A 23,063-nucleotide genomic window follows, 5' to 3' on the forward strand; every position below is an offset into this window, starting at 1 on the left:
ACTGTCTGTAGTGGATGATGTGATGTTCAAGGGAAGTAAAATTGTCATCCCAAAGAGCCTGCGAGGAGAGATGCTCAAAAAGATACACGCAGGGCATCTAGGCATGGAAAAATGTAAAAGGAGAGCACGTGAGGTGATGTACTGGCCACGGATTAATCAGGATGTGACAAATGAAGTGTCGAACTGTTCAACATGTCTGACATATCAAGCAAGAAATCCTGCCGAGCCACTAAAGCCACACCCAGTGCCAGACCGACCATATCAGAAAGTGGGGGCTGACCTCTTTGTGTCTGGAGGAAAGGACTATATTGTGGTCACAGACTGCTACTCTTTGTATCCACAAGTATGTAGACTGCAAACGACAACAGCAGAGGCTGTAATCACTTCGATGAAAGCCGTATTTGCACGACATGGTGTGTCAAGTGAAGTGTTCACAGACAAAAGCCTGCTAGTATACAACACAACGCCACTTGAGTGTGGTATGTCACCAGCACAGCTTCTTATGGGACGACGCCTGAGATCAAACCTGCCCATTCAGGATAATCTGCTTAAAACAAAGGAGGGAAACAGCGTGAAGAAGTTCAAGGAGCAACAGAAAGCAAAGCAGAAGTTCTATTATGACAGAGGAACTAAGAACTTACCTGAACTGCATGCTGGGGATCAAGTGAGACTCAAAGACAAATCCAACACATGGCACAGAAAGCGACAGTTCTAAAGGAAGATCAACCACGATCATACATCATTCAGACAGAAGATGGAGCTATGCTGAGAAGAAATCGCCGAGATCTTCTTAAGGGACCAGTAGTAGTGGAGCAGAGGTTGGAGGCTGCTGAACAACCCCAACACACACATGAGACACTATCACCTGAAACACCTAGACATACACAAGAACAAACACTGAGAAGATCTGTAAGACAAGTGAAGCCACCTATGATCGACCAGATGTAATGTGTTGGCATGCTGTTTGGAAGATGATGTCATAGTATCTATGTAAGTTTCACTATGTTTGGTTACTAGTGTTGAACTGACCATGATTGTTGAAAACTAGTTGTGCTGTTAACATTAAATTGACAAATCCTGGTTTAACAAGTAAGAAAAACAAGAGACTATTTAGGTTTGTGAAAGTAGCTATGTTATTTAATGTTATTGTTTTAAAAAAGGAAGACGCACTGACAGAGGCGAGGTGACACATGTGAACTACAGTTCGATAAAATACCTTCTCTTCAAGTAACAGTGTCATTACTGAGAACCCAGAACAACAATAAGAAACAACACAGTTGGTACAGTATCCCTGATACTGCACTGTGATCAGCTGTGGTAAATCATTATGCTTTCTGCTAATTAAGAGAATTTCATTTAATTTGGGAATATGTCATCCTGAGTGTACCTTAACGGAAGCACAGATCTTACCTTGCCAATATACTGGTAGTCAGAGCCTGTATACTCCTCCTGCAGGAAAAACTGGTTCCACATCCAGCCTCGCCTCACTCGTTTCAGCAACTTCTCTCCTCTGATGGCTGCTTCTATTCCCTCTCCATCTGCTATGTGTGTCCTCCGTCCATTTAAAGCCAGTGCATCATCAAGGGTCAGGCAAATACAGAGACAAACAATGCCCAGGATAATATTCCTCATCTTTGTGATGGAGATGTAGAAGTCACAAATGTTCTATCTTCCCAGCTGGCTCACTCCAAACTGGCAGATGGGTCTATCTGTCATAGTCCTTCCAGTTTTTGACTGACAGTGGAAAGGATCTGTAAATAAGTAAATACAAACAAATGTCAATTCTGCATTTAATAACATTCATCCTGAGGGCAGTTCATCAACTTCTTGGCACTTTACGGCCCGATGTGGGAGTGCAGGATTTTGTTAGACGAGCAGAAACAACAGAAACAAACGCTGTCTGCAGCTAACATTTTCAAACATAGGCGTGAAAGCAGAGTTCCTGTTATTCCAGCATGCACTGCACTCTCATTCACTACGCAGGGAAAATGCTGAGGTCACACGGTACTCTGCTCAATGCCTGTACACCCATAAGCCTTAGTTATGGCAAAAACACAGTTCTTAGTCACATATTGTGTTTTTCTTTCCAAGCTTTCACTTCCAGCAGGTGATCTGTGCAGTGACAACACTAAGTGTGAAATTAGTGCTTCATCTGAAAATAACTTCTGTCTGTAAACAGGATGCTCAGGTCTAATTATTGGTTTAAATTGACAAAAAGCCTTATAACCTATCCTTACATTTGACCTGAGAGGTGGCTCAAGACCTTTGCACAGCACTTTAACTATTTGAAATTGAAATGAATCAATCAAAAATCAGCCCATTTAACTGAATTTTACAGCATTCGGTTTGCTTTGGGAGTGTGGGATATTTAGCTCACTGCTCCTTGTACAACCGTCAAAATCATTGTTGGTAGGTGTGGGACTTCACCAAGGTTTTCCTATTTCACCAACTCTGTTCATTATTTGTACAGCCAAAATCAACTCATCATGTCTGATGAAGCTACCAAAACTACAATAACGTCGAGCTTGCACTGGGGTGATCAGCAGCAGAGTGCGAAGCCGCCGAGGTTCTTGGTCAGTTAAGGGTAAAGTGCCCTCTCCAGGTAAAGAAAGGTGGTTTGTTGGTGGTGGGGTCACCACCACGGCAGGTACCGTGGTTACAAGGAGCCATCAGGCTGAAGGAGGAGTCCTCTTGGGCTTAGCCCGTGGGATTTTGGAAGCAGCCAATAGGTACGGGCAGGCCAAGCAGAATGTGTCTTGGCCAGCGACTGAATTAGAAACTCGGGTGTGGGAGGAGTTTGGAGAGGCCATGGAAAACCCCTTTCAAACCGCCTCGAAGGGATTCTGGTAAAGTGTCAAGCAACTTAATAGGGGAAGGTGGTGCTCTACCCACACTGTGTATAGTGTGTGTGGAGTGCTGCTGACTTCACCTGAGGATGTCACGAGGTGGAAGGAATTCTTAGTGAAATATTTTAATCCCATGTTTTTCCCCCAAATCTGAGTCGTTCTGATACCTGATCTAAATATTTGAAAACAAAGTGAATGGTCCAAAAAGACAAACTCCTGTTCAAACGACCAAGTTTTTGGTTACATAATAAGTCCATTCTTTCCCCGGAGCATGAAAAGACTGCAGCAGACACAGACCTGCTCTTATGCACAGCAAACACACTGATGTGGATCTATGTAAGCAATCTGCAACTGTTGGCCTGATGCTGAAAAACATACTGAATATGCACACTCATATGTTTTAATATAAATAGTATATTTTACTTCACTTTTGATAGGGCTGTAGTATTTTGTACACTTAAAAACTGATTTGATAAAGCCATGCGCACTCATTGTCATGGTTGGCTGTGTGGCAGGCAGGCAGGAGTGGTGGACCCAAAATGCAGGACTCTTAGGAAACGAGGTTTCAACTGAAAATGCAGCTTTATTGCTGGAACAAAACTTCAACACAAAATAAAACTCACAAAAGCAAACAAAACTCTAAACTGAGGTGCAGGAGGACTGGAAATCATGAACACACAGCAAGTTGCGGGTACGACGCAACAGGGAGCACAGGAAAACACAGGGCTTAAATACACAGGGGAGTAATCAGGGAATGGGCAACAGGAGGGAGACACAGCTGGGAGAAATTAGGCTAACAAGACAGGAGAAAGGTAAAACTGAACACATTGACATGAGACATGAACTTTCAGAATAAAACAGGAAACTAACAGACACAGAGAACCAGAACGGACACTGAACTTGGCAGGCAGACTCACGAGCAGACACAGTGACACCATGGACAGACAGAGGGAACACAGGCAGAATAAACAAGAATATAGAAGAATATAAAGAAACACAAAACACCGAGTCCTCAGACTCAGGACCATGACGATCACGTTGAAGGATCTAGAAGGAACGCTTACACAGAAAATAGTCCACTGAAAGGAAACGTGCTTTTATCATTTATCAGGCCCCATCAGACCGATCGTCATCGGACTAATCCATGAATCACTGGTGTTGTGCGTTGGCCTTGCAGAGCTTAATTTGGATGATAATGTAACCACATCAGTTCTTGTGTTCAGCACTAGAGTGCAGCCCTGACAAGCAAGACTAGTTATCAGCTATTGTAATAACTCAGTGTTGATACAGTTGAACAGAGTCGTGTCAGGTAAAAATGTTTTCCTTTCCTGCACACTGAAAATGCTTTGAGACGACACCGCTGAACTGAACAAATTCAGCATTAAGTCATTAACTTTTAAATGTCCTGGTCACTGTTGCCCTCTCTCTGACGTCCTCTGCCTAATGCAGCCTCCATTTGTCCTATTAGGTTGCTACTATATGAATAAGCCTGAATTGAGCCTGGTGGAGAACACACACAGACTCATTGATTCTGACTGGACATCAGCCATTATTACACAGTGAAGAAACCTGGAGCTCTCAGGTTTTACCGCTCAAATGGATTTGCCCATTGTCTAACTATTCTAGTGTATGTAGGAGTGTGTACCAGTCACCGAGGGGTACGGCGCATGTGCAAACATCGAAGTCAAACTAACCAACAACCATCTATGACTTTATTCTTCTTCTAATATCTTCATTGCTTCTTGACTAAAAGAGAAAAGTTACAAATTCACAGCTTACCACACATAATCTCATCTCAATCTGGATATTCCAAATCAAGAGATGATGAAGAAGCCTGCATCTAAGTGATTAAAGTAACTGTTAGTGAATAGCAGCTTAACTGTGTGTGATGATCAAAGTAACAGTTACACTGGAATGTGCTTCCTCTTTCATCCAGAGGAGCTTTGAAACAGACAGGTTAGTGCTGGAGAAACATCATGTCACAGGGCTTAAATACACAAATGCCAGTGCAGAAAGTGAGTGCTATAAAAGGAGACAAATAATAAAGAAATTGCATTCAGATTACAAGAGGAGGAGCTAGTGGAGCCTTCCTGCCCACTATTACTCACATACTGCAGAAACAAGCAGCCAACATCCTCCTAAAAGCAGACTTCAAATAAACACTTTGGTTTTTAATTAGACAAGCACCAACGGGAATTTTTTTGTTACCCCCCAATAACAATTTTTTCTTAATTCTTTCTACAGATGATAACTGGCAGCATATATTACTAGTACAACAAAAGACCTGCAGTAACACCTGCAGTACATTACAGGATCTTCTCTGTCCTGTCTGGAAGCTTTTGCAATCAGAATTATGACTGTTTGCTTCTCCAGGATGAGTCTATAAATTCTTTGCAGGCTCCTCTTCTTCGTGTGTTTCTTTTACCTGTTTATTTATTCATTTCCATTTGTGTTATTTCAGTTATAACATTGTATATGTTGCATGACTAAGTCTGAGCTGACAGGCAGGGGGGGGGAAGGGATGGGGGAGAAAATATAATAAACGCACAGAGCACAACACAAACATACAGTACGAATTTATAGAGTAACCCCCCCCCCCCCCCCCCCACACACACACACACACACACACAAGGAAGGACAGGTCGCAGTACAGCCAGCAAAGCCACGTGAACGGCCCTACACACTGAATCTTCTCTCACTTACACAGTGGTAGGTGAAGAGCTTATTGGAAAAGTGTCCGCTACAGAGACTTCATCGAGATATTAGTCAAACCTTTAAATGACAAAGTCCATACAAATCAAACGTCAACCAGGCTCACAACGTGGGTCACACACACACACACACACACACACACACACACACACACACACACACACACACACACACACACACACACACACACACACACACACAAAAAAAAAAAAAAAAACTGTCCTTGAGAGTATGAAGTATGAATAAACCATATATGCACCTTGAATTTAGACTCTTGATTGACAGATTTTTAAGGGGAACTTTTTTCTATGAGTTAATCCATCCATTCAGTTTAAACATCAGAACTAGGTACGGTTATGAGGAAACTAGACAAGAACTCCCAGAATTCCAATCCTCATGGAACCATGCAGGGTGTTTTTTGGGTGGGGGGAGGGCTCCTTCAAGCTCGGGTCCTGAGGGTTCTGGCAGTATTGTTCCTAGGTCTGCACTCTTCTGGAGAGATATCTCAGATGTTGTTCCTGGGATCTGCTGGAGCCACTCACCCAGTACTGGAGGTCACTGCCCCAGTTTTCAGGCCCCTCTTCTGTGGAACCAGCTTCCAGTTTGGATTCAGGAGACAGACACTATCTCTACTTTCAAGATTAGGCTTCAAACGTTCCTTTTTGCTAAAGCATATAGTTAGGGCTATAGTTACGGTTATCAGATAAATCAGCGGTCTCCATCCTTTTTTGTGCCACAGATCGGTGTAATGTCAGACAATATTTTCACGGACCAGCCTTTAAGGTGTGGCGGATAAACACAACAAAATAAAATGATACGAATGAGACAAAAACTGTGGTATTTTGTAAATATAATAATAAATTCACTGTGTAATTGTGTAATTTTATTAGCAGCGTCCTCCTGAAATGCACCAACAACATTGACAGTAACATCCTCCTCTCTGCCCCTTAATGCCCTCTGGTCGCTATGGTAACGCATAAATATTTCTTTCAAAATAAGACGCACAACTACAACATGGGAAAAGACCCAGGGAAACCGAGTTAACGATAAAACCCCTGAAAATCATAAATTTCAAGTCTCTCCTGGTACCAACGTGGGATTTATGGTGTAGATAGCTATGTTGCAAGGCAATGTAGAAAGTATGAGGTACAACCAGTCCGTGGGCCACTCTTGCTTGTGCCAGCTGCAGAGAAGAGCAAGGTTATAACATAGAAAGAGCTGAAGTGAAACCTGTTTTTTTTTTATCGTTGAAGGTTTATTCAAGGCTCTTCCCGGTGAACTGTTGCTAACATTATTACCACATGATATGACAGAGGTAGGCTGAACAGCTTGCTCACATCTCCCCAAGATGCCAAACCAGAGGTCAAGAGGACAAGCTTTTCTTGTTACAAAACGGTTGTGGTATTCTGCTGTTATATTCAGGAGGTTGTGTAAAATGACAGTACAACACAGAATTTCATTGAGGAGCTGTACCTGATTCAAATCCTATTTTCACATCCGTAAAGGACAGAGAGCAGCATCCTTTTTTATTCTCTCTAATCTGGCTTTGATGAGCAGCAGTATTTGCAAACGCAGCATACTACACCCAGAGAGCTGTAATTGGAGGAGCTGTCAAGCAAGCCAAGAAGAAAGCTGATGTTGTCTTCAAACAACAGTTTACCAGCTCTCGTCCTGACAGATGCACCTGAAAACCTGTCAGAGTAAAACTGTTCTGAATGCTCTCTGCAGTGTGTTAGAAGCTGCTGTTCCAGAGTTCTCTGGAGCCAACTGTTCTCGAGGTCTTGTACAACAAACACATTCACACTGAATACACTGAAGACGCTGAGTCAATGAATCAGCTTGGGAGCATAGAAACACGCGCTCTATATCGAAAAGGGCTGATCAAGATGATTTTTGATCTACTCGATCATTAAATACCACTGTGTGACCCAAACCTGGCAACATGTTCAGTCTGAGAAAACACGCACATTTAGCATTGTCTTCTGTCCAAACGCTGATGGACTGGATCTTATATAGTGCTTTTCTAATCTATACAACTTGCCTCATTCACCCAATTAAACAAGCACTTTCTTTTTCCAAGTGCTTTTGATATAACGTCCACACTCATTCGTGCTCTGATGGATGCATCTGAGAGGTTAGTAACACAAACATCCACAGCAAATTAGCAAAGGAATAATATTGTATTCAGTGAGCGGGATAATCCAACTACTGTAATTAGATCCGAACTTTATCAGAGGAAGTAGTGATAGAGACTCTGCTACAGTCTGTGTAGGAGTTTCTGCCCTGAGAAACCACAATGACCGAAACAACGACTAACGCTACATCATTAACGTTGTAGTGTCTTTCAGAGATTATATATGGTATAATATATAATATACATATTATACTTCTAAGTTCACAGTCACTAAACATAAAGTTCAGCACACATTAACATAGATAATAACATCTTATAGATGAAGAAGCAGAAAACCAATTCTTAAACAAACTTCCAGAACCGTAAAGAACAATGTCAGAAGCATCTTCTTTTATTTCACTGTACCTGTCGGGTTTACCACTGCGCTGGTCTGTGACCCACACCTGTTTAATCCTATTAGTCTAACAATTCAAGATGATTTTTTTAAAGGTTTTTTAAATTAGATATGAAATCTGTGGTCTAGCGTGGACACAGAGTCCACAGGAATAAAGCGGAGAATATATGAAACAAACGCGTTTTGTTGGTGTTTATTCAAACAGACGAAATAAAAGCTGCTGATGTTTACGGTCAGAATTTATCGTCACTGTTACCAAACAGCCAAACGGAGCGCGCGCGTGCCTGCTGCTCGCGGCTAAAGCCCAAATTAAATCACGCATCTTCTGCCAGCTTGTAAAGGGTCCACGCTCAGCCTGCTGTGGAAAAAACACCAAACTCAAAGTGTTCAAATAGACACGAACACCTCAGCTTTCCGTGTTGTCTCAACCTGTTGCAAAAAGACCCGGTGGCACTTACCGCTGTGTGCGGAGCGTTCAGAAGGACAGTGACTGTAACGGAAACGGAGTGCTGTTCCCCGCGTGTGCAGCGTCTCTCTGCGTGGAGGCTCTACCAACCCCACTCATCAGCTCAGCAAACTGAGGGTTTACAATATCTGCTGATTGGTCATTACAGTCCCGCGTGTGTACGCTCACGTGCACATGAACATGAGTTAACCAAGCAGCAGAAAACCATTTCATCCAGCCGTAATTTCACGGCCCGGTTTACCGCATTGTTACAACAAATCTGTCAAATCTGTGTTAATAAGAAGACTCACAGCTTGAAGGACGGCATTACTGAGAATTACTGAGCTGTGATACGTCTGCTGGTGTAAAAGATGTTACTGGGCCCCAAATCTACTCTGTAAAAACAACAACTGTAATTTAAGAGAATATCTCATATAAATGTACAGAATTTTTCTAAGTAAAATAAAAAGTAATTAAAAAATTGCGAAAAAAAATGGTACCTGTGAATAAACATGATTTTCACATTTTTATGGAAAATGTATTTATTTTTATACAAAAAAGACTAAAAATTATGGTTGCAAGATTAACATAATTTTACAGCTATTTTTATTTAAAAGATAAAACTTAACTTGTAGTTTTATGCTGTACATACATAAAATTGATACACTGGGTGTAAAATGACACAAAAATGACAGTAAAATAAGTTTCTGTAATTGGGTTTTTTCATTAGTTAATGGATATTTTGTGTAATTATAGACGTTGAATGGGGAAAATGGCATGAATGTTTTTATAATTATATCACATCTACAAGAATTAAGTTAAAAGGTATGACTGTGGTAATTAACAAAATTGGTAAAATTACAAAAAAATAATAAATTAGAAATGCATAATCTACATTAGTCTGAAGATTTCAACATATGATGCCTGCTTAAATAAACCAGATGCCGTAAGTATACACACGTTTCATGTAAACATTATCTGCAACCTTCTCTTTGGCTTTAACTCAAATAATAAAACATTTCAGTGACATAAAAAATGTAAATTTTAATCTTATGTACTGTACAGCCTATATATATTTAAGCCTATAATAAGCAAGTTGCCCAATAAGTATAAAAAGCAGACAATACTGCATATAGTAATAAAGGTGTCAGAGAGGAGGAGAGAGGAAGTCATCCACAACCGTCTGCACCCCCAGCCCATGGACCACTCGGAACTTAAAAGGCTGTAAAGCCAAATACCACGGTGTGATCCGGGCGTTGGCATCCTTCATGCAATGGAGCCACTGCAGCAGAGCGTGGTCCGAACAGAGGGTGAAGGGGAGGCCCAGGAGGTAATAGCTAAGGGAGTCTGACATCTGGATGGCTAGCCACTCGTTTTCCACGGTGCTGTACCTGGCCCCGTCAGGAATATAAGGAATATTTGAGGCTCTATGGGAGTTTGCTCTGCTTTGCTCAGCAAGAAGTCGGACTCATTCTTGGTGGGTGTTGTTCTATGCCAGGGCTGTCCTTATTAATAAATTCTGTTCATAGTTTTCAGGGCCAGAATTTTGAGGCATATCGTATTTAGGTGGCAAACTGGTGCCCTCAGAATCTCATCTGTACTCTGAGAATCTCAGAAGTGCTTTTGTTGGCTTCGTCAGGAGGCAGCCAACAAGCTGCTGCCCCACAAGGAGGAGTTTGTTCCTCCAAATACATTTCAGGAGGTAGTTTGGGAGAATGGGGTCTGGGCCTTTCTCCTTATTTGTGACTTGGCCCCAGATAAGGAGAAACATAGACAGACGGATAGAATGATGCTAAGAGCGGGATGCAAAATATACAAATTCTACAGAAGGTTCCACAGAAGCCCTGTAACAGACCAGTCTGTAAATGGGACAACATTAAAACTAGCATTAATAAAATGTATCAGAAAATCCCAGTGTTTGTTTTTTTGTTTCAGCTTTTATCTTTCAGCCCCACTTTTTTTTTTGCTACCAAAATCAAGAGGCACGACAGTGTTGTGCTTTCAGACTCACCACGTGAAAAACGTCTATGAGTTGTAAACTAATGAGGAACAAAGTAAGGAACTCTTCCATATCCGTTGGTCCATATAGTAACTGACAACCAAAACAACCACTTCAGGCCTGAGAAACACAATTTATGAAGTTTATCTTCAAACCATGTTCTTACTTAGATTTTAAAAAGCTTTAAAAATAATCACGTCCCATGTTCTTGAGACTTTTCACCGGGCACAAACGTTTTACACCAAAGTCCTGTTGTTTCTCTAATTTAAGGATTCTCTCAGGCTTAGATCCCCCTTAAATCAGTCACACCACTCTCACTGACTGCCTCTGGCTGTTTACAGCGCCCTGCCAAGTCAAAATGAAAATCTGGAGTCCTGACTAAACAAGGATAAAGAAAGAAAATTAACTTTTCATTTGGGTTTCATTTTCATTTTCCACAGCATGATGGTGTAGTCTCAGTAAATCTTCTTAAAAACTAAACTGAGATTTAAGAACCCTTTAGTATGCATGGATTGCTATTTTCTGTTGTATTCACCCTCCTTAGTAAGTAAAACTGGCTCTGTAGGAGCAGTGCAGCAAACGATGTGGCACAACTGTTAGAATTTGGAAAAGGGTGCAGAAAATAATTTGATTAAGACTGAAGCATCTTTTCCAGTTTATAAATTTAGCATTTGAATTTATTGTGAATCTGCCTGCTCATTTACCTTGTATTAAAAACCCTGATACTTCATTGCAGCAGTAGTAGTAGTTGGAAAAACGACACACACACCTTAAAGAGAGTCTTGTGCTTGCCCCAAATGGATACAGATAACAGCTAAACAGATGTGGAGTAATCATTGAGACAATAGGTGCCAGTGGACAGCACATTCTGATTTAGTTTCAGCCTCAGCTTTTGACTAAAGATCATTTAGTTTTTGTCATAATTTAGGCATTATTTTAGTTTTACTCGACTATATTTTAGTCAGCTGAATCGACTTTACGGTTAGTCTGCGATAATCTTATGACTGTAAAAGTTTGTAAACCGTGTGGATTAACTTTCCCCGGTAAAAGCACGTAAAATGTGTCCATATGTCTGGTCTTCTCTTCCTCCCAAGGGTTCACATTTTTTCACATTTTCATGAGAAACAGGAAGTATCCCTCCCACTCCCAACCTGTTTGTCAGCACCAGCTAGCAGCTACCATGTTATTTGTAGGCGATTTGAAGGTTAAGGGCATGCCTGATTGCATTAACAATGAATATGTGGCCAGCAAGTTATCAAAGACAATATACAATGCAGATTTTTGTTACTATATAAAGGAGAAGCTGCAGTTTGTAGAGTCTTTCTTTCATCATTAAAGTTCACAGTGAAATGGCAGTCAAAACTTTTTGACTGATGCTGCTGTAAAGAACTCATCTTGGACTCTGTCACTAAATTAGGATTCTTAAAGAGTTGGTGCTGTGGACTGAACAGAGTGATTGTCAAGACTGAGCAGGATGTTGTGAAATGACTGGCAGCTCAGGCCACAGCTCATGTAGGCAGTGGAGACGCTGTGGCTCAGCTGTAAAATTGTAGGTCTAAAACTGGAGTTCTATTTCAGTTTAACTGTTTCGCATTTAATCTTGTTATTTACCCGACAGGCTTAGCTAGAGTCAATTTAGTCATGGCTGTTTTAATTGTTTAAATTTTGCTTTTATACCCATGGCGGCGCACTGCTAACAACTACAGTGGGGCAAAAAAGTATTTAGTCAGCCACCAATTGTGCAAGTTCCCCCACCTAAAATGATGACAGAGGTCAGTAATTTGCACCAGAGGTACACTTCAACTGTGAGAGACAGAATGTGAAAAAAAAAATCCATGAATCCACATGGTAGGATTTGTAAAGAATTTATTCGTAAATCAGGGTGGAAAATAAGTATTTGGTCAATAACAAAAATACAACTCAATACTTTGTAACATAACCTTTGTTGGCAATAACAGAGGTCAAACGTTTACTATAGGTCTTTACCAGGTTTGCACACACAGTAGCTGGTATTTTGGCCCATTCCTCCATGCAGATCTTCTCGAGAGCAGTGATGTTTTGGGGCTGTCGCCGAGCAACACGGACTTTCAACTCCCGCCACAGATTTTCTATGGGGTTGAGGTCTGGAGACTGGCTAGGCCACTCCAGGACTTTCAAATGCTTCTTACGGAGCCACTCCTTTGTTGCCCGGGCGGTGTGTTTTGGATCTTTGTCATGTTGGAAGACCCAGCCTCGTTTCATCTTCAAAGTTCTCACTGATGGAAGGAGGTTTTGGCTCAAAATCTCACGATACATGGCCCCATTCATTCTGTCCTTAACACGGATCAGTCGTCCTGTCCCCTTGGCAGAAAAACAGCCCCATAGCATGATGTTTCCACCCCCATGCTTCACAGTAGGTATGGTGTTCTTGGGATGCAACTCAGTATTCTTCTTCCTCCAAACACGACGAGTTGAGTTTATACCAAAAAGTTCTACTTTGGTTTCATCTGACCACATGACATTCTCCCAATCCTCTGCTGTATCATCCATGTGCTATCTGGCAAACTTCAGACGGGCCTGGACATGCACTGGCTTCAGCAGCGGAACACGTCTGGCACTGCGGGATTTGATTCCCTGCCGTTGTAGTGTGTTACTGATGGTGACCTTTGTTACTTTGGTCCCAGCTCTCTGCAGGTCATTCACCAGGTCCCCCCGTGTGGTTCTGGGATCTTTGCTCACCGTTCTCATGATCATTTTGACCCCACGGGATGAGATCTTGCGTGGAGCCCCAGATCGTGGGAGATTATCAGTGGTCTTGTATGTCTTCCATTTTCTGATGATTGCTCCCACAGTTGATTTTTTCACACCAAGCTGCTTGCCTATTGTAGATTCACTCTTCCCAGTCTGGTGCAGGTCTACAATACTTTTCCTGGTGTCCTTCGAAAGCTCTTTGGTCTTGGCCATGGCGGAGTTTGGAGTCTGACTGTTTGAGGCTGTGGACAGGTGTCTTTTATACAGATGATGAGTTCAAACAGGTGCCATTCATACAGGTAACGCGTGGGGGACAGAAAAGCTTCTTACAGAAGACGTTACAGGTCTGTGAGAGCCAGAGATTTTCCTTGTTTGAGGTGACCAAATACTTATTTTCCACCCTGATTTACGAATAAATTCTTTACAAATCCTACCATGTGGATTCATGGATTTTTTTTTCACATTCTGTCTCTCACAGTTGAAGTGTACCTCTGGTGCAAATTACTGACCTCTGTCATCATTTTAAGTGGGGGAACTTGCACAATTGGTGGCTGACTAAATACTTTTTTGCCCCACTGTACCTCCTGAATTCGACTCCACCATCTGGTCGGGGCCTTTCTCTGTAAAGTTTGCATGTGCTTTTAGTGTCTGCGTGGGCTCTCTCTGGGTACTGCATGTCTTTGGACTGTGGGACAAAGGCAGTTAGTAGGGTTAGGTTCACTAGTGAGTCTAAATTATGTGAATGGTCTGTCTCTCTGTGTTAGTCCTGCAACAGACTGGTGAGCTGGCTAGCGCGTACTCTGCTTCGCTCCAGCCCCCCGATGATGGGCAGAATACGATGGAAAAATGGAATTAAAACCATACAATGCATCAGTCTATAAAAGTTAAAGTGTTGATTGTTAAAACTATACTGTCTAGTAAAGTACAGCTTGCCCTGTCCTTTTTGTGGTGTTCTGACAAACTGTGCGTATGATTGTAATCATGTCATGTGAGTCATGTAGCTGTGAATATCAGCTGTCATGGAGATGTTGCAGCAGGTCCTCCTCAGCTCTTCTCTTTGTCCAGTTTGGTTCTGTTCATAAACTAATAATTTGCATTGATTACTGAATACAGAAATGTTTGTTGTTGGTCCATAAAGTAAGACATGGAAACGTGTTCATTTTTATCGTCTCTGTCTCTGAAATAAAGCGAGCAAGTCAAGTATCCATTATGATATCAGTGATGCACTTAGAAATATATATCTAAGGTTAAAAAATTCCTATTTTAAACTGACTCTGAGAAATTGGTCTCACCTATTAAACTGGCAAATTGGGCAGAATCAGATGAAGCTGCATGTTTCGATGTACTAACTGAAACATAACAGAAACCCTCTTCCTTTTATTTAAACACATGGGTGAACAGTAGTGATCTGTAGTCATTGTGTTTGACCTGTACCCCAAATTTTAACTTTGTGTCTGTATCTTCAGACTCAGGATATAAAGCATCTTACATTATTTCATCTGAGAAGGGATCCACTTGCTGTTCAGTCCAGTGTGGGTGGGGGGGCTATTGCCAGGAGGAATTTTTCGAGGACTTCCTCAATCCCATGGACAAGTCCTCTGTGGAGGATAAGGAGGATGAGTCGCCCATCACCATGCCAAGGTCACTAAGGTGGTTAAGCAACTTCTCAGGGGCCCTGAGGTGGATGAAATCTACCCTGAGTTTCTTAAGGCACTGGAATTTGTAGGGCTGTCCTAGTTGACAGGCCTTTGTTGGTGCCCCTGGATTGGTGGTTCCCATGCTGATAAACTTGAAACTTATTTTGGACTGTGTACAGTACTGTGCAAAGGTTTTGAGACAGCCCTTAGACTTGAACCGGACTTTCTTGTATTCTTTTAAAGCAGTCTTGGACAATAGTTCTACTGGCTCTCTAAAGGTTTTCCAAAATCTTCCTTGGATGTTTGATGCTTTTTAACTCATTTTCAGTCCAGTCCTTGGGCCTGGCCATTTTCAGAGTAATGCCTTTTTATTAAGCTCCTAAAACTCAACACAAAGCAATGTGATTGTGCTGTGTAACCATGTTTACATAGTAGAAAAAAGTAAACAAACATTTCCTTAACTAAGTAGAAAAAATTTGTGATTTTTACTATCAATAATAATAATAATAATAATCATCATCATCATAATAATAATAATAATCATAATCATAATAACAATGCTACTTTTCTTATTATTATTACTAGCTGTATTATGTGTACTCATATAGACATCTGCAGCATGACAGACAACAGACACAGAGAGACAGACGTGTGGCCAAAGTTACCACACTAACAGCACCTGAAAGACAATTGGCTGACTGCTTTTCCTAACTCTGTTTTTAAGCTTTGTGATATAGAAGGTACAATTAAGACACAATGCAGAAAACATCAAAACAATAAAGGAGCCAGTAAACATTTTATAGCTGGAGTCAGATATATTACAAACAGATTCTTCTGGTCACAGAGACAACATATGAATCATTCTAAATCTAACCAAAGACTCAACACTGTCCATGCACCTGAGCATTCATTTGATTTTTATACCCATAGCTTATGAAACATCTTATGTAAGTTCCCCTCTCATAACCAACTCTAATCTTTTCCTGTAATTATGCTATATTATCATATACAACTTTCTCTGTTGACACAAGGTTACACCAATTCAGTGAGGCTTGGTGCTTTAAGTATTAATGTATTAGCAGGAGTGAAGTATTGCTAAAAGTATTTAAAGTAATGTAAGCCTTGAGCGCAGAAAACAAACAAAAAAGCAGTTGGCCAAAAGCATTGGATTTGCATTAGAACTAAACAAATGAAAATATTTAAAAAATATTCCTCATACCAGAACTAAATAATATGCCATAGTATTTCTTAGAAGTAGTGACTTCCAGGATAGTGAAATGATCTCTAAGACACTCAGCAGCCAGTACAAATCCCACCTCAGCTATTTGGTCTAATTTGTTGTTAGATGTATTTACACTTGTACAGTTACTGGCAGTTGCGCGACTGCTTATTTGTATCATAATGAAGCTCTCCTATCAGCTCAGAAACATCTGGATGAGCCTCTATCCCCAGTCACCTTGACCACTTCCTCTTCCTGCAGGTCACATCCTGTCTGTCTTTATAACAACACCCTGTTACTCATCCTTCCTCAGCATGCACTGTGTTTGTACAAAGAAGCATCATGTGCACTGGAATTAGGTCATTTTTTCGGTCCCCCCTCTAAGCACCAAGTAAATAGCACCAACAGGTAATTGTGTTAAAGGAAATCATACTGAGACCAAGGTCATACATCACCTAACCAAAGTAATCTGACTGAATCAGAAAACAGTGGTTTGGCATTGTGTCCATGTGATTCTCAGCTGAAAGACGACAACAGTATGGATGATAGCATTAATATCCTCATTCTGCATGGTATTTCTTTTTTCTTTTTCTGAAATGACCTTCTTTTATTTCAACCATTGTTTACATGACTGAAATAAATTGAGCAAAAGAATAAGTGGAGAAGAAGAAACAAACCAAAAGGTTAGAGTTCCTTAAAATCAGCAAATGTTCACCCTCTGTCCTGTTTGTTCATTGGCTCGCCCTCTCACTGCTGTGTGTGTTGGATGGGATTACTTGGGCAACACCAAGTTCAACTGCAAGTCAACATATCCATCATTAAGAGTTCAAACTTTATCTTGTAGCTGTTTGTCTAAAACAACTGTGTAGCGATAATAATGATAACAACAACAATGGTGGAGCAGGTCCTATCTACATCGGGAGGTCAGTGGTTTCGCCCTGGCTGCTCCAGTCTGCATGCCAAACATCATTGGGAACGTTATCAACCCCAAGTAACTCTCTGATCTATACATCGGACTATGAATGCATGTGTATGTTAGAATATGCGCTTGTGAATGGATGAATGTGGCGCTCTGAGTGCTCAGGTAGATTATAAGAATCAGCTTATTTAACATTCACCGTGTGGAAAGAATCGGCTGTTAAATGTGCGTTTCCTCAGATTGTGGCATGTTTGGGTCAAACAATAGCAGCAAATCAGCTCATGACACTCAGTGATAACTCAATTTGCATACTGTTAATACTTAAAATGACTCATGTGGCTGCTTTGACTCACAACTGTACACTCAAAAAAGGAAATTGGGTGGTTGTCACATTTACAAAAGTCTACTTTGTAATTTGAAAAAAATAATTTCATGTTTCTATGGTGAAGGTAATTAAATCATGTAGGATCTCTATGAAATTCATCAACTGTATTTGTTTTTATTGAGATGATTTGATACAATCTAGAAAGAGTGGTTAGTTGCTGGATTCAGTAAATTCACAAGATCACACAGGATTTCAAATGCAGGAAAATCACTGGAGTTATAAGAGGCAGACAACCACACACACACCACATGTATGCTATCGCTATTTACTGTGGTTTAACATGGCTGCATCATCCTGAAGACCCGGACTTCGCAGTCTATCTGGGCCAGGTCCTTAGAAGATCAGGTAGGCACAGAAACGTGAAGTAAACGGCTGTGAAAATTGGACGGTCTAACCTTCAGATATAACAGAACACTGTTGTAATTTCTCAACCATCTCACAGTTCTGTTTAATCAGTTTTCTGTGTCACATTTATTCAGCTGTGTGAAAAAAAACGCGGGGGATTAATCGCTTCTCGTTGCCCCAGGTATACTACATGATGCACGACACACGATGAAGGCGAAACTGGGGCCGATCACCAAAACGGTCGCAAGACTGAAAAATCGGCTCGAAAGGAGCCAAAAATTGCACTGTGTATGCCCAGTATAACACATTTCACCTCTCATCTGAGAACCTTTGTTGGTTCTAAATCTAAATGGTGGAAGGTCCCAGGTATGTTTTTCTACCTGCCCAGTAAGGTTTCCAAGGCAATCTCAAAATGTGACATATACAGATTGCGTGGGAGGGACTGTGCAATCAATGGCATCACTCAATGAGTCATGAGAGTGACTCTTTCACAAAATCAAAAAGGTTATTTTAGAAAGACAAATTGGTGTCACACATCACATTGAAAGGTTTGGTACACAACACATTTACAATGCCCCAGAAGGAATGTGTCTTACCAAAGAATTCCATGAAGCTAAGAGCTTGTGATTTTAAGGGGGCTCGTCCGGGATTTGAACCGGGACCTCTCGCACCCAAAGCGAGAATCATACGCCTAGACCAACGAGCCACAGGAAGCCTGCGTTTAAGTCTGCAACTCTGAAAGGATAGACTTAAATCGGCCTTCAAATTCAAGCAGGAATGTTTTTAAGCTCTCTTCAGTATTCATTTTTGTACCTTCAGGCCTTTGCTACTGACAAGCTCCAACAGGGATGACTCCAGAGGGACTGCACACAGTGAATGAGAAAAAAGGGTTCCCAGTCATCCACGTCATGGTAGTCTGATGAGCTTTGAAAGAAAGCAGCTGGAATTCTCTAAGTGCCTTGAAGACCTTTCACCTCTCCTCTGAGAACCTTCGTTAGATCTAAAACTAAACGTTGGAGAGTCCCAGGTATTTAAACCCCAGAGGGGGTTGTCTTTACCAGGGTCGTTGACCAACTATGAAACACATCACATGAGCCAAGGGTGGAAAAAAGGCGTGGGTAATTATCAGCAGAGGTTTCAGGTGAAACCATTATGAGACCTTCACATATGTAGTTTAACGTCTTTACACCGAAATTGAATGGCCTCAATTTCGATCAGACTTTGTGATCTCTAATAGCCCTTTTCCACTTGCACCTACCTAGCTTGGCTTAACTTGACTCAGCCCGATCTTTAAAGTTTCCATTAGGTGATAGTACCTGGTAACAGGTATATTTTAGTACCTGCCCAGTAAGGTTTCCAAGGCAATCTCAAAATGTGACATATACAGATTGCGTGGGAGGGACTGTGCAGTCAATGGCATCACTCAATGGGTCATGAGAGTGACTCCTTCACAAAATCAAAAACCTTATTTTAGAAAGACAAATTGGTGTCACACATAACATTGAAAGGTTTGGCACACAACACATTTACAATGCCCCAGAAGGAATGTGTCTTACCAAAGAATTCCATGAAGCTAAGAGCTTGTGATTTTAAGGGGGCTCGTCCGGGATTTGAACCCGGGACCTCTCGCACCCAAAGCGAGAATCATACACCTAGACCAACGATCCACAGGTAGCATGTCCTTAACTCTTCAACTCTGAAAGGATAGACTTATATCGGCCTTCAAATTCAAGCAGGAATGGTGTTAAGCTCTCTTCAGTATTCATTTTTGTACCTTCAGGATTTGCTACTGACAAGCTCCAACAGCGATGACTCCAGAGGGACTGCACACAGTGAATGAGAAAAAAGGGTTCCCAGTCATCCACGTCATGGTAGTCTGATGAGCTTTGAAAGAAAGCAGCTGGAATTCTCTAAGTGCATTGAAGACCTTTCACCTCTCCTCTGAGAACCTTCGTTAGATCTAAAACTAAACGTTGGAGAGTCCCAGGTATTTAAAACCCAGAGCGGGTTGTCTTTACCAGGGTCGTTGACCAACTATGAAACACATCACATGAGCCAAGGGGTGGAAAAAAGGTGTGGGTAATTATCAGCAGAGGTCAAACCATTATGAGACCTTCACATATGTAGTTTAACGTCTTTACACCGAAATTGAATGGCCTCAATTTCGATCAGACTTTGTGATCTCTAATAGCCCTTTTCCACTTGCACCTACCTAGCTTGGCTTAACTTGACTCAGCCCGATCTTTAAAGTTTCCATTAGGTGATAGTACCTGGTAACAGGTATATTTTAGTACCTGCCCAGTAAGGTTTCCAAGGCAATCTCAAAATGTGACATATACAGATTGCGTGGGAGGGACTGTGCAGTCAATGGCATCACTCAATGGGTCATGAGAGTGACTCCTTCACAAAATCAAAAAGGTTGTTTTAGAAAGACAAATTGGTGTCACACATCACATTGAAAGGTTTGGCACACAACACATTTACAATGCCCCAGAAGGAATGTGTCTTACCAAAGAATTCCATGAAGCTAAGAGCTTGTGATTTTAAGGGGGCTCGTCCAGGATTTGAACCCGGGACCTCTTGCACCCTAAGCGAGAATCATACGCCTAGACCAACGAGCCACAGGAAGCCTGCGTTTAAGTCTGCAACTCTGAAAGGATAGACTTAAATCGGCCTTCAAATTCAAGCAGGAATGTTTTTAAGCTCTCTTCAGTATTCATTTTTGTACCTTCAGGCCTTTGCTACTGACAAGCTCCAACAGGGATGACTCCAGAGGGACTGCACACAGTGAATGAGAAAAAAGGGTTCCCAGTCATCCACGTCATGGTAGTCTGATGAGCTTTGAAAGAAAGCAGCTGGAATTCTCTAAGTGCCTTGAAGACCTTTCACCTCTCCTCTGAGAACCTTCGTTAGATCTAAAACTAAACGTTGGAGAGTCCCAGGTATTTAAAACCCAGAGCGGGTAGTCTTTACCAGGGTCGTTGACCAACTATGAAACACATCACATGAGCCAAGGGTGGAAAAAAGGCGTGGGTAATTATCAGCAGAGGTTTCAGGTGAAACCATTATGAGACCTTCACATATGTAGTTTAACGTCTTTACATCGAAATTGAATGGCCTCAATTTCGATCAGACTTTGTGATCTCTAATAGCCCTTTTCCACTTGCACCTACCTAGCTTGGCTTAACTTGACTCAGCTCGATCTTTAGAGTTTCCATTAGGTGATAGTACCTGGTTACAGGTATGTTTTTAGTACCTGCCCAGTAAGGTTTCCAAGGCAATCTCAAAATGTGACATATACAGATTGCGTGGGAGGGACTGTGCAGTCAATGGCATCACTCAATGAGTCATGAGAGTGACTCTTTCACAAAATCAAAAAGGTTATTTTAGAAAGACTAATTGGTGTCACAGATCACATTGAGTCGTTTGGCACACAACACATTTACAATGCCCCAGAAGGAATGTGTCTTACCAAAGAATTCCATGAAGGTAAGAAGTTGTGATTTTAAGGGGGCTCGTCCGGGATTTGAACACGGGACCTCTCGCACCCGAAGCGAGAATCATACGCCTAGACCAACGAGCCACAGGTAGCATGTGCTTAACGCTTCAACTCTGAAAGGATAGACTTATATCGGCCTTCAAATTCAAGCAGGAATGGTGTTAAGCTCTCTTCAGTATTCATTTTTGTACCTTCAGGCCTTTGCTACTGACAAGCTCCAACAGGGATGACTCCAGAGGGACTGCACACAGTGAATGAGAAAAAAGGGTTCCCAGTCATCCAGGTCATGGTAGTCTGATGAGCTTTGAAAGAAAGCAGCTGGAATTCTCTAAGTGCCTTGAAGACCTTTCACCTCTCCTCTGAGAACCTTCGTTAGATCTAAAACTAAACGTTGGAGAGTCCCAGGTATTTAAAACCCAGAGTGGGTTGTCTTTATCAGGGTCGTTGAACAACTATGAAACACATCACATGAGCCAAGGGGTAGAAAAAAGGCGTGGGTGATTATCAGCAGAGGTTTCAGGTGAAACCATTATGAGACCTTCACATATGTAGTTTAACGTCTTTACACCGAAATTGAATGGCCTCAATTTCGATCAGACTTTGTGATCTCTAATAGCCCTTTTCCACTTGCACCTACCTAGCTTGGCTTAACTTGACTCAGCCCGATCTTTAAAGTTTCCATTAGGTGATAGTACCTGGTAACAGGTATATTTTAGTACCTGCCCAGTAAGGTTTCCAAGGCAATCTCAAAATGTGACATATACAGATTGCGTGGCAGGGACTGTGCAGTCAATGGCATCACTCAATGGGTCATTAGAGTGACTCCTTCACAAAATCAAAAACGTTATTTTAGAAAGACAAATTGGTGTCACACATCACATTGAAAGGTTTGGCACACAACACATTTACAATGCCCCAGAAGGAATGTGTCTTACCAAAGAATTCCATGAAGCTAAGAGCTTGTGATTTTAAGGGGGCTCGTCCGGGATTTGAACCCGGGACCTCTCGCACCCAAAGCGAGAATCATACGCCTAGACCAACAGGAAGCCTGCGTTTAAGTCTGCAACTCTGAAAGGATAGACTTAAATCGGCCTTCAAATTCAAGCAGGAATGGTGTTAAGCTCTCTTCAGTATTCATTTTTGTACCTTCAGGCCTTTGCTACTGACAAGCTCCAACAGGGATGACTCCAGAGGGACTGCACACAGTGAATGAGAAAAAAGGGTTCCCAGTCATCCAGGTCATGGTAGTCTGATGAGCTTTGAAAGAAAGCAGCTGGAATTCTCTAAGTGCCTTGAAGACCTTTCACCTCTCCTCTGAGAACCTTCGTTAGATCTAAAACTAAACGTTGGAGAGTCCCAGGTATTTAAAACCCAGAGCGGGTTGTCTTTACCAGGGTCGTTGACCAACTATGAAACACATCACATGAGCCAAGGGTGGAAAAAAGGCGTGGGTAATTATCAGCAGAGGTTTCAGGTGAAACCATTATGAGACCTTCACATATGTAGTTTAACGTCTTTATACCGAAATTGAATGGCCTCAATTTCGATCAGACTTTGTGATCTCTAATAGCCCTTTTCCACTTGCACCTACCTGGCTTAGCTTAACTTGACTCAGCTCGATCTTTAGAGTTTCCATTAGGGGATAGTACCTGGTTACAGGTATTTTTTTAGTACCTGCCCAGTAAGGTTTCCAAGTCAATCTCAAAATGTGACATATACAGATTGCGTGGCAGGGACTGTGCAGTCAATGGCATCACTCAATGAGTCATGAGAGTGACTCTTTCACAAAATCAAAAAGG

General features: G+C 41.6%; 1 protein-coding gene across 2 annotated transcripts in view; it reads right to left on the reverse strand.

Annotated features, from left to right (window-relative positions):
- Positions 1–8,696, reverse strand: part of cdh6 (cadherin 6) — a 58,193-nt gene extending 49,497 nt beyond the window's left edge. For both annotated transcript variants that reach the window (XM_026150349.2, XM_026150347.2), the window contains exons 1-2: positions 8,545–8,696; positions 1,411–1,751 (exon numbers count right to left, since the gene is read on the reverse strand). In XM_026150349.2, the coding sequence (XP_026006134.2) occupies positions 1,411–1,632 (222 nt within the window). In that variant the 5' untranslated portion in view covers positions 1,633–1,751; positions 8,545–8,696. The remainder of the gene's footprint in view (positions 1–1,410; positions 1,752–8,544) is intronic.
- Positions 8,697–23,063: the final 14,367 nt, after the last annotated feature.

This window comes from Astatotilapia calliptera, chromosome 18 (genome assembly GCF_964374335.1).
Source record: "Astatotilapia calliptera chromosome 18, fAstCal68.1, whole genome shotgun sequence".
NCBI lineage: Eukaryota > Metazoa > Chordata > Actinopteri > Cichliformes > Cichlidae > Astatotilapia > Astatotilapia calliptera.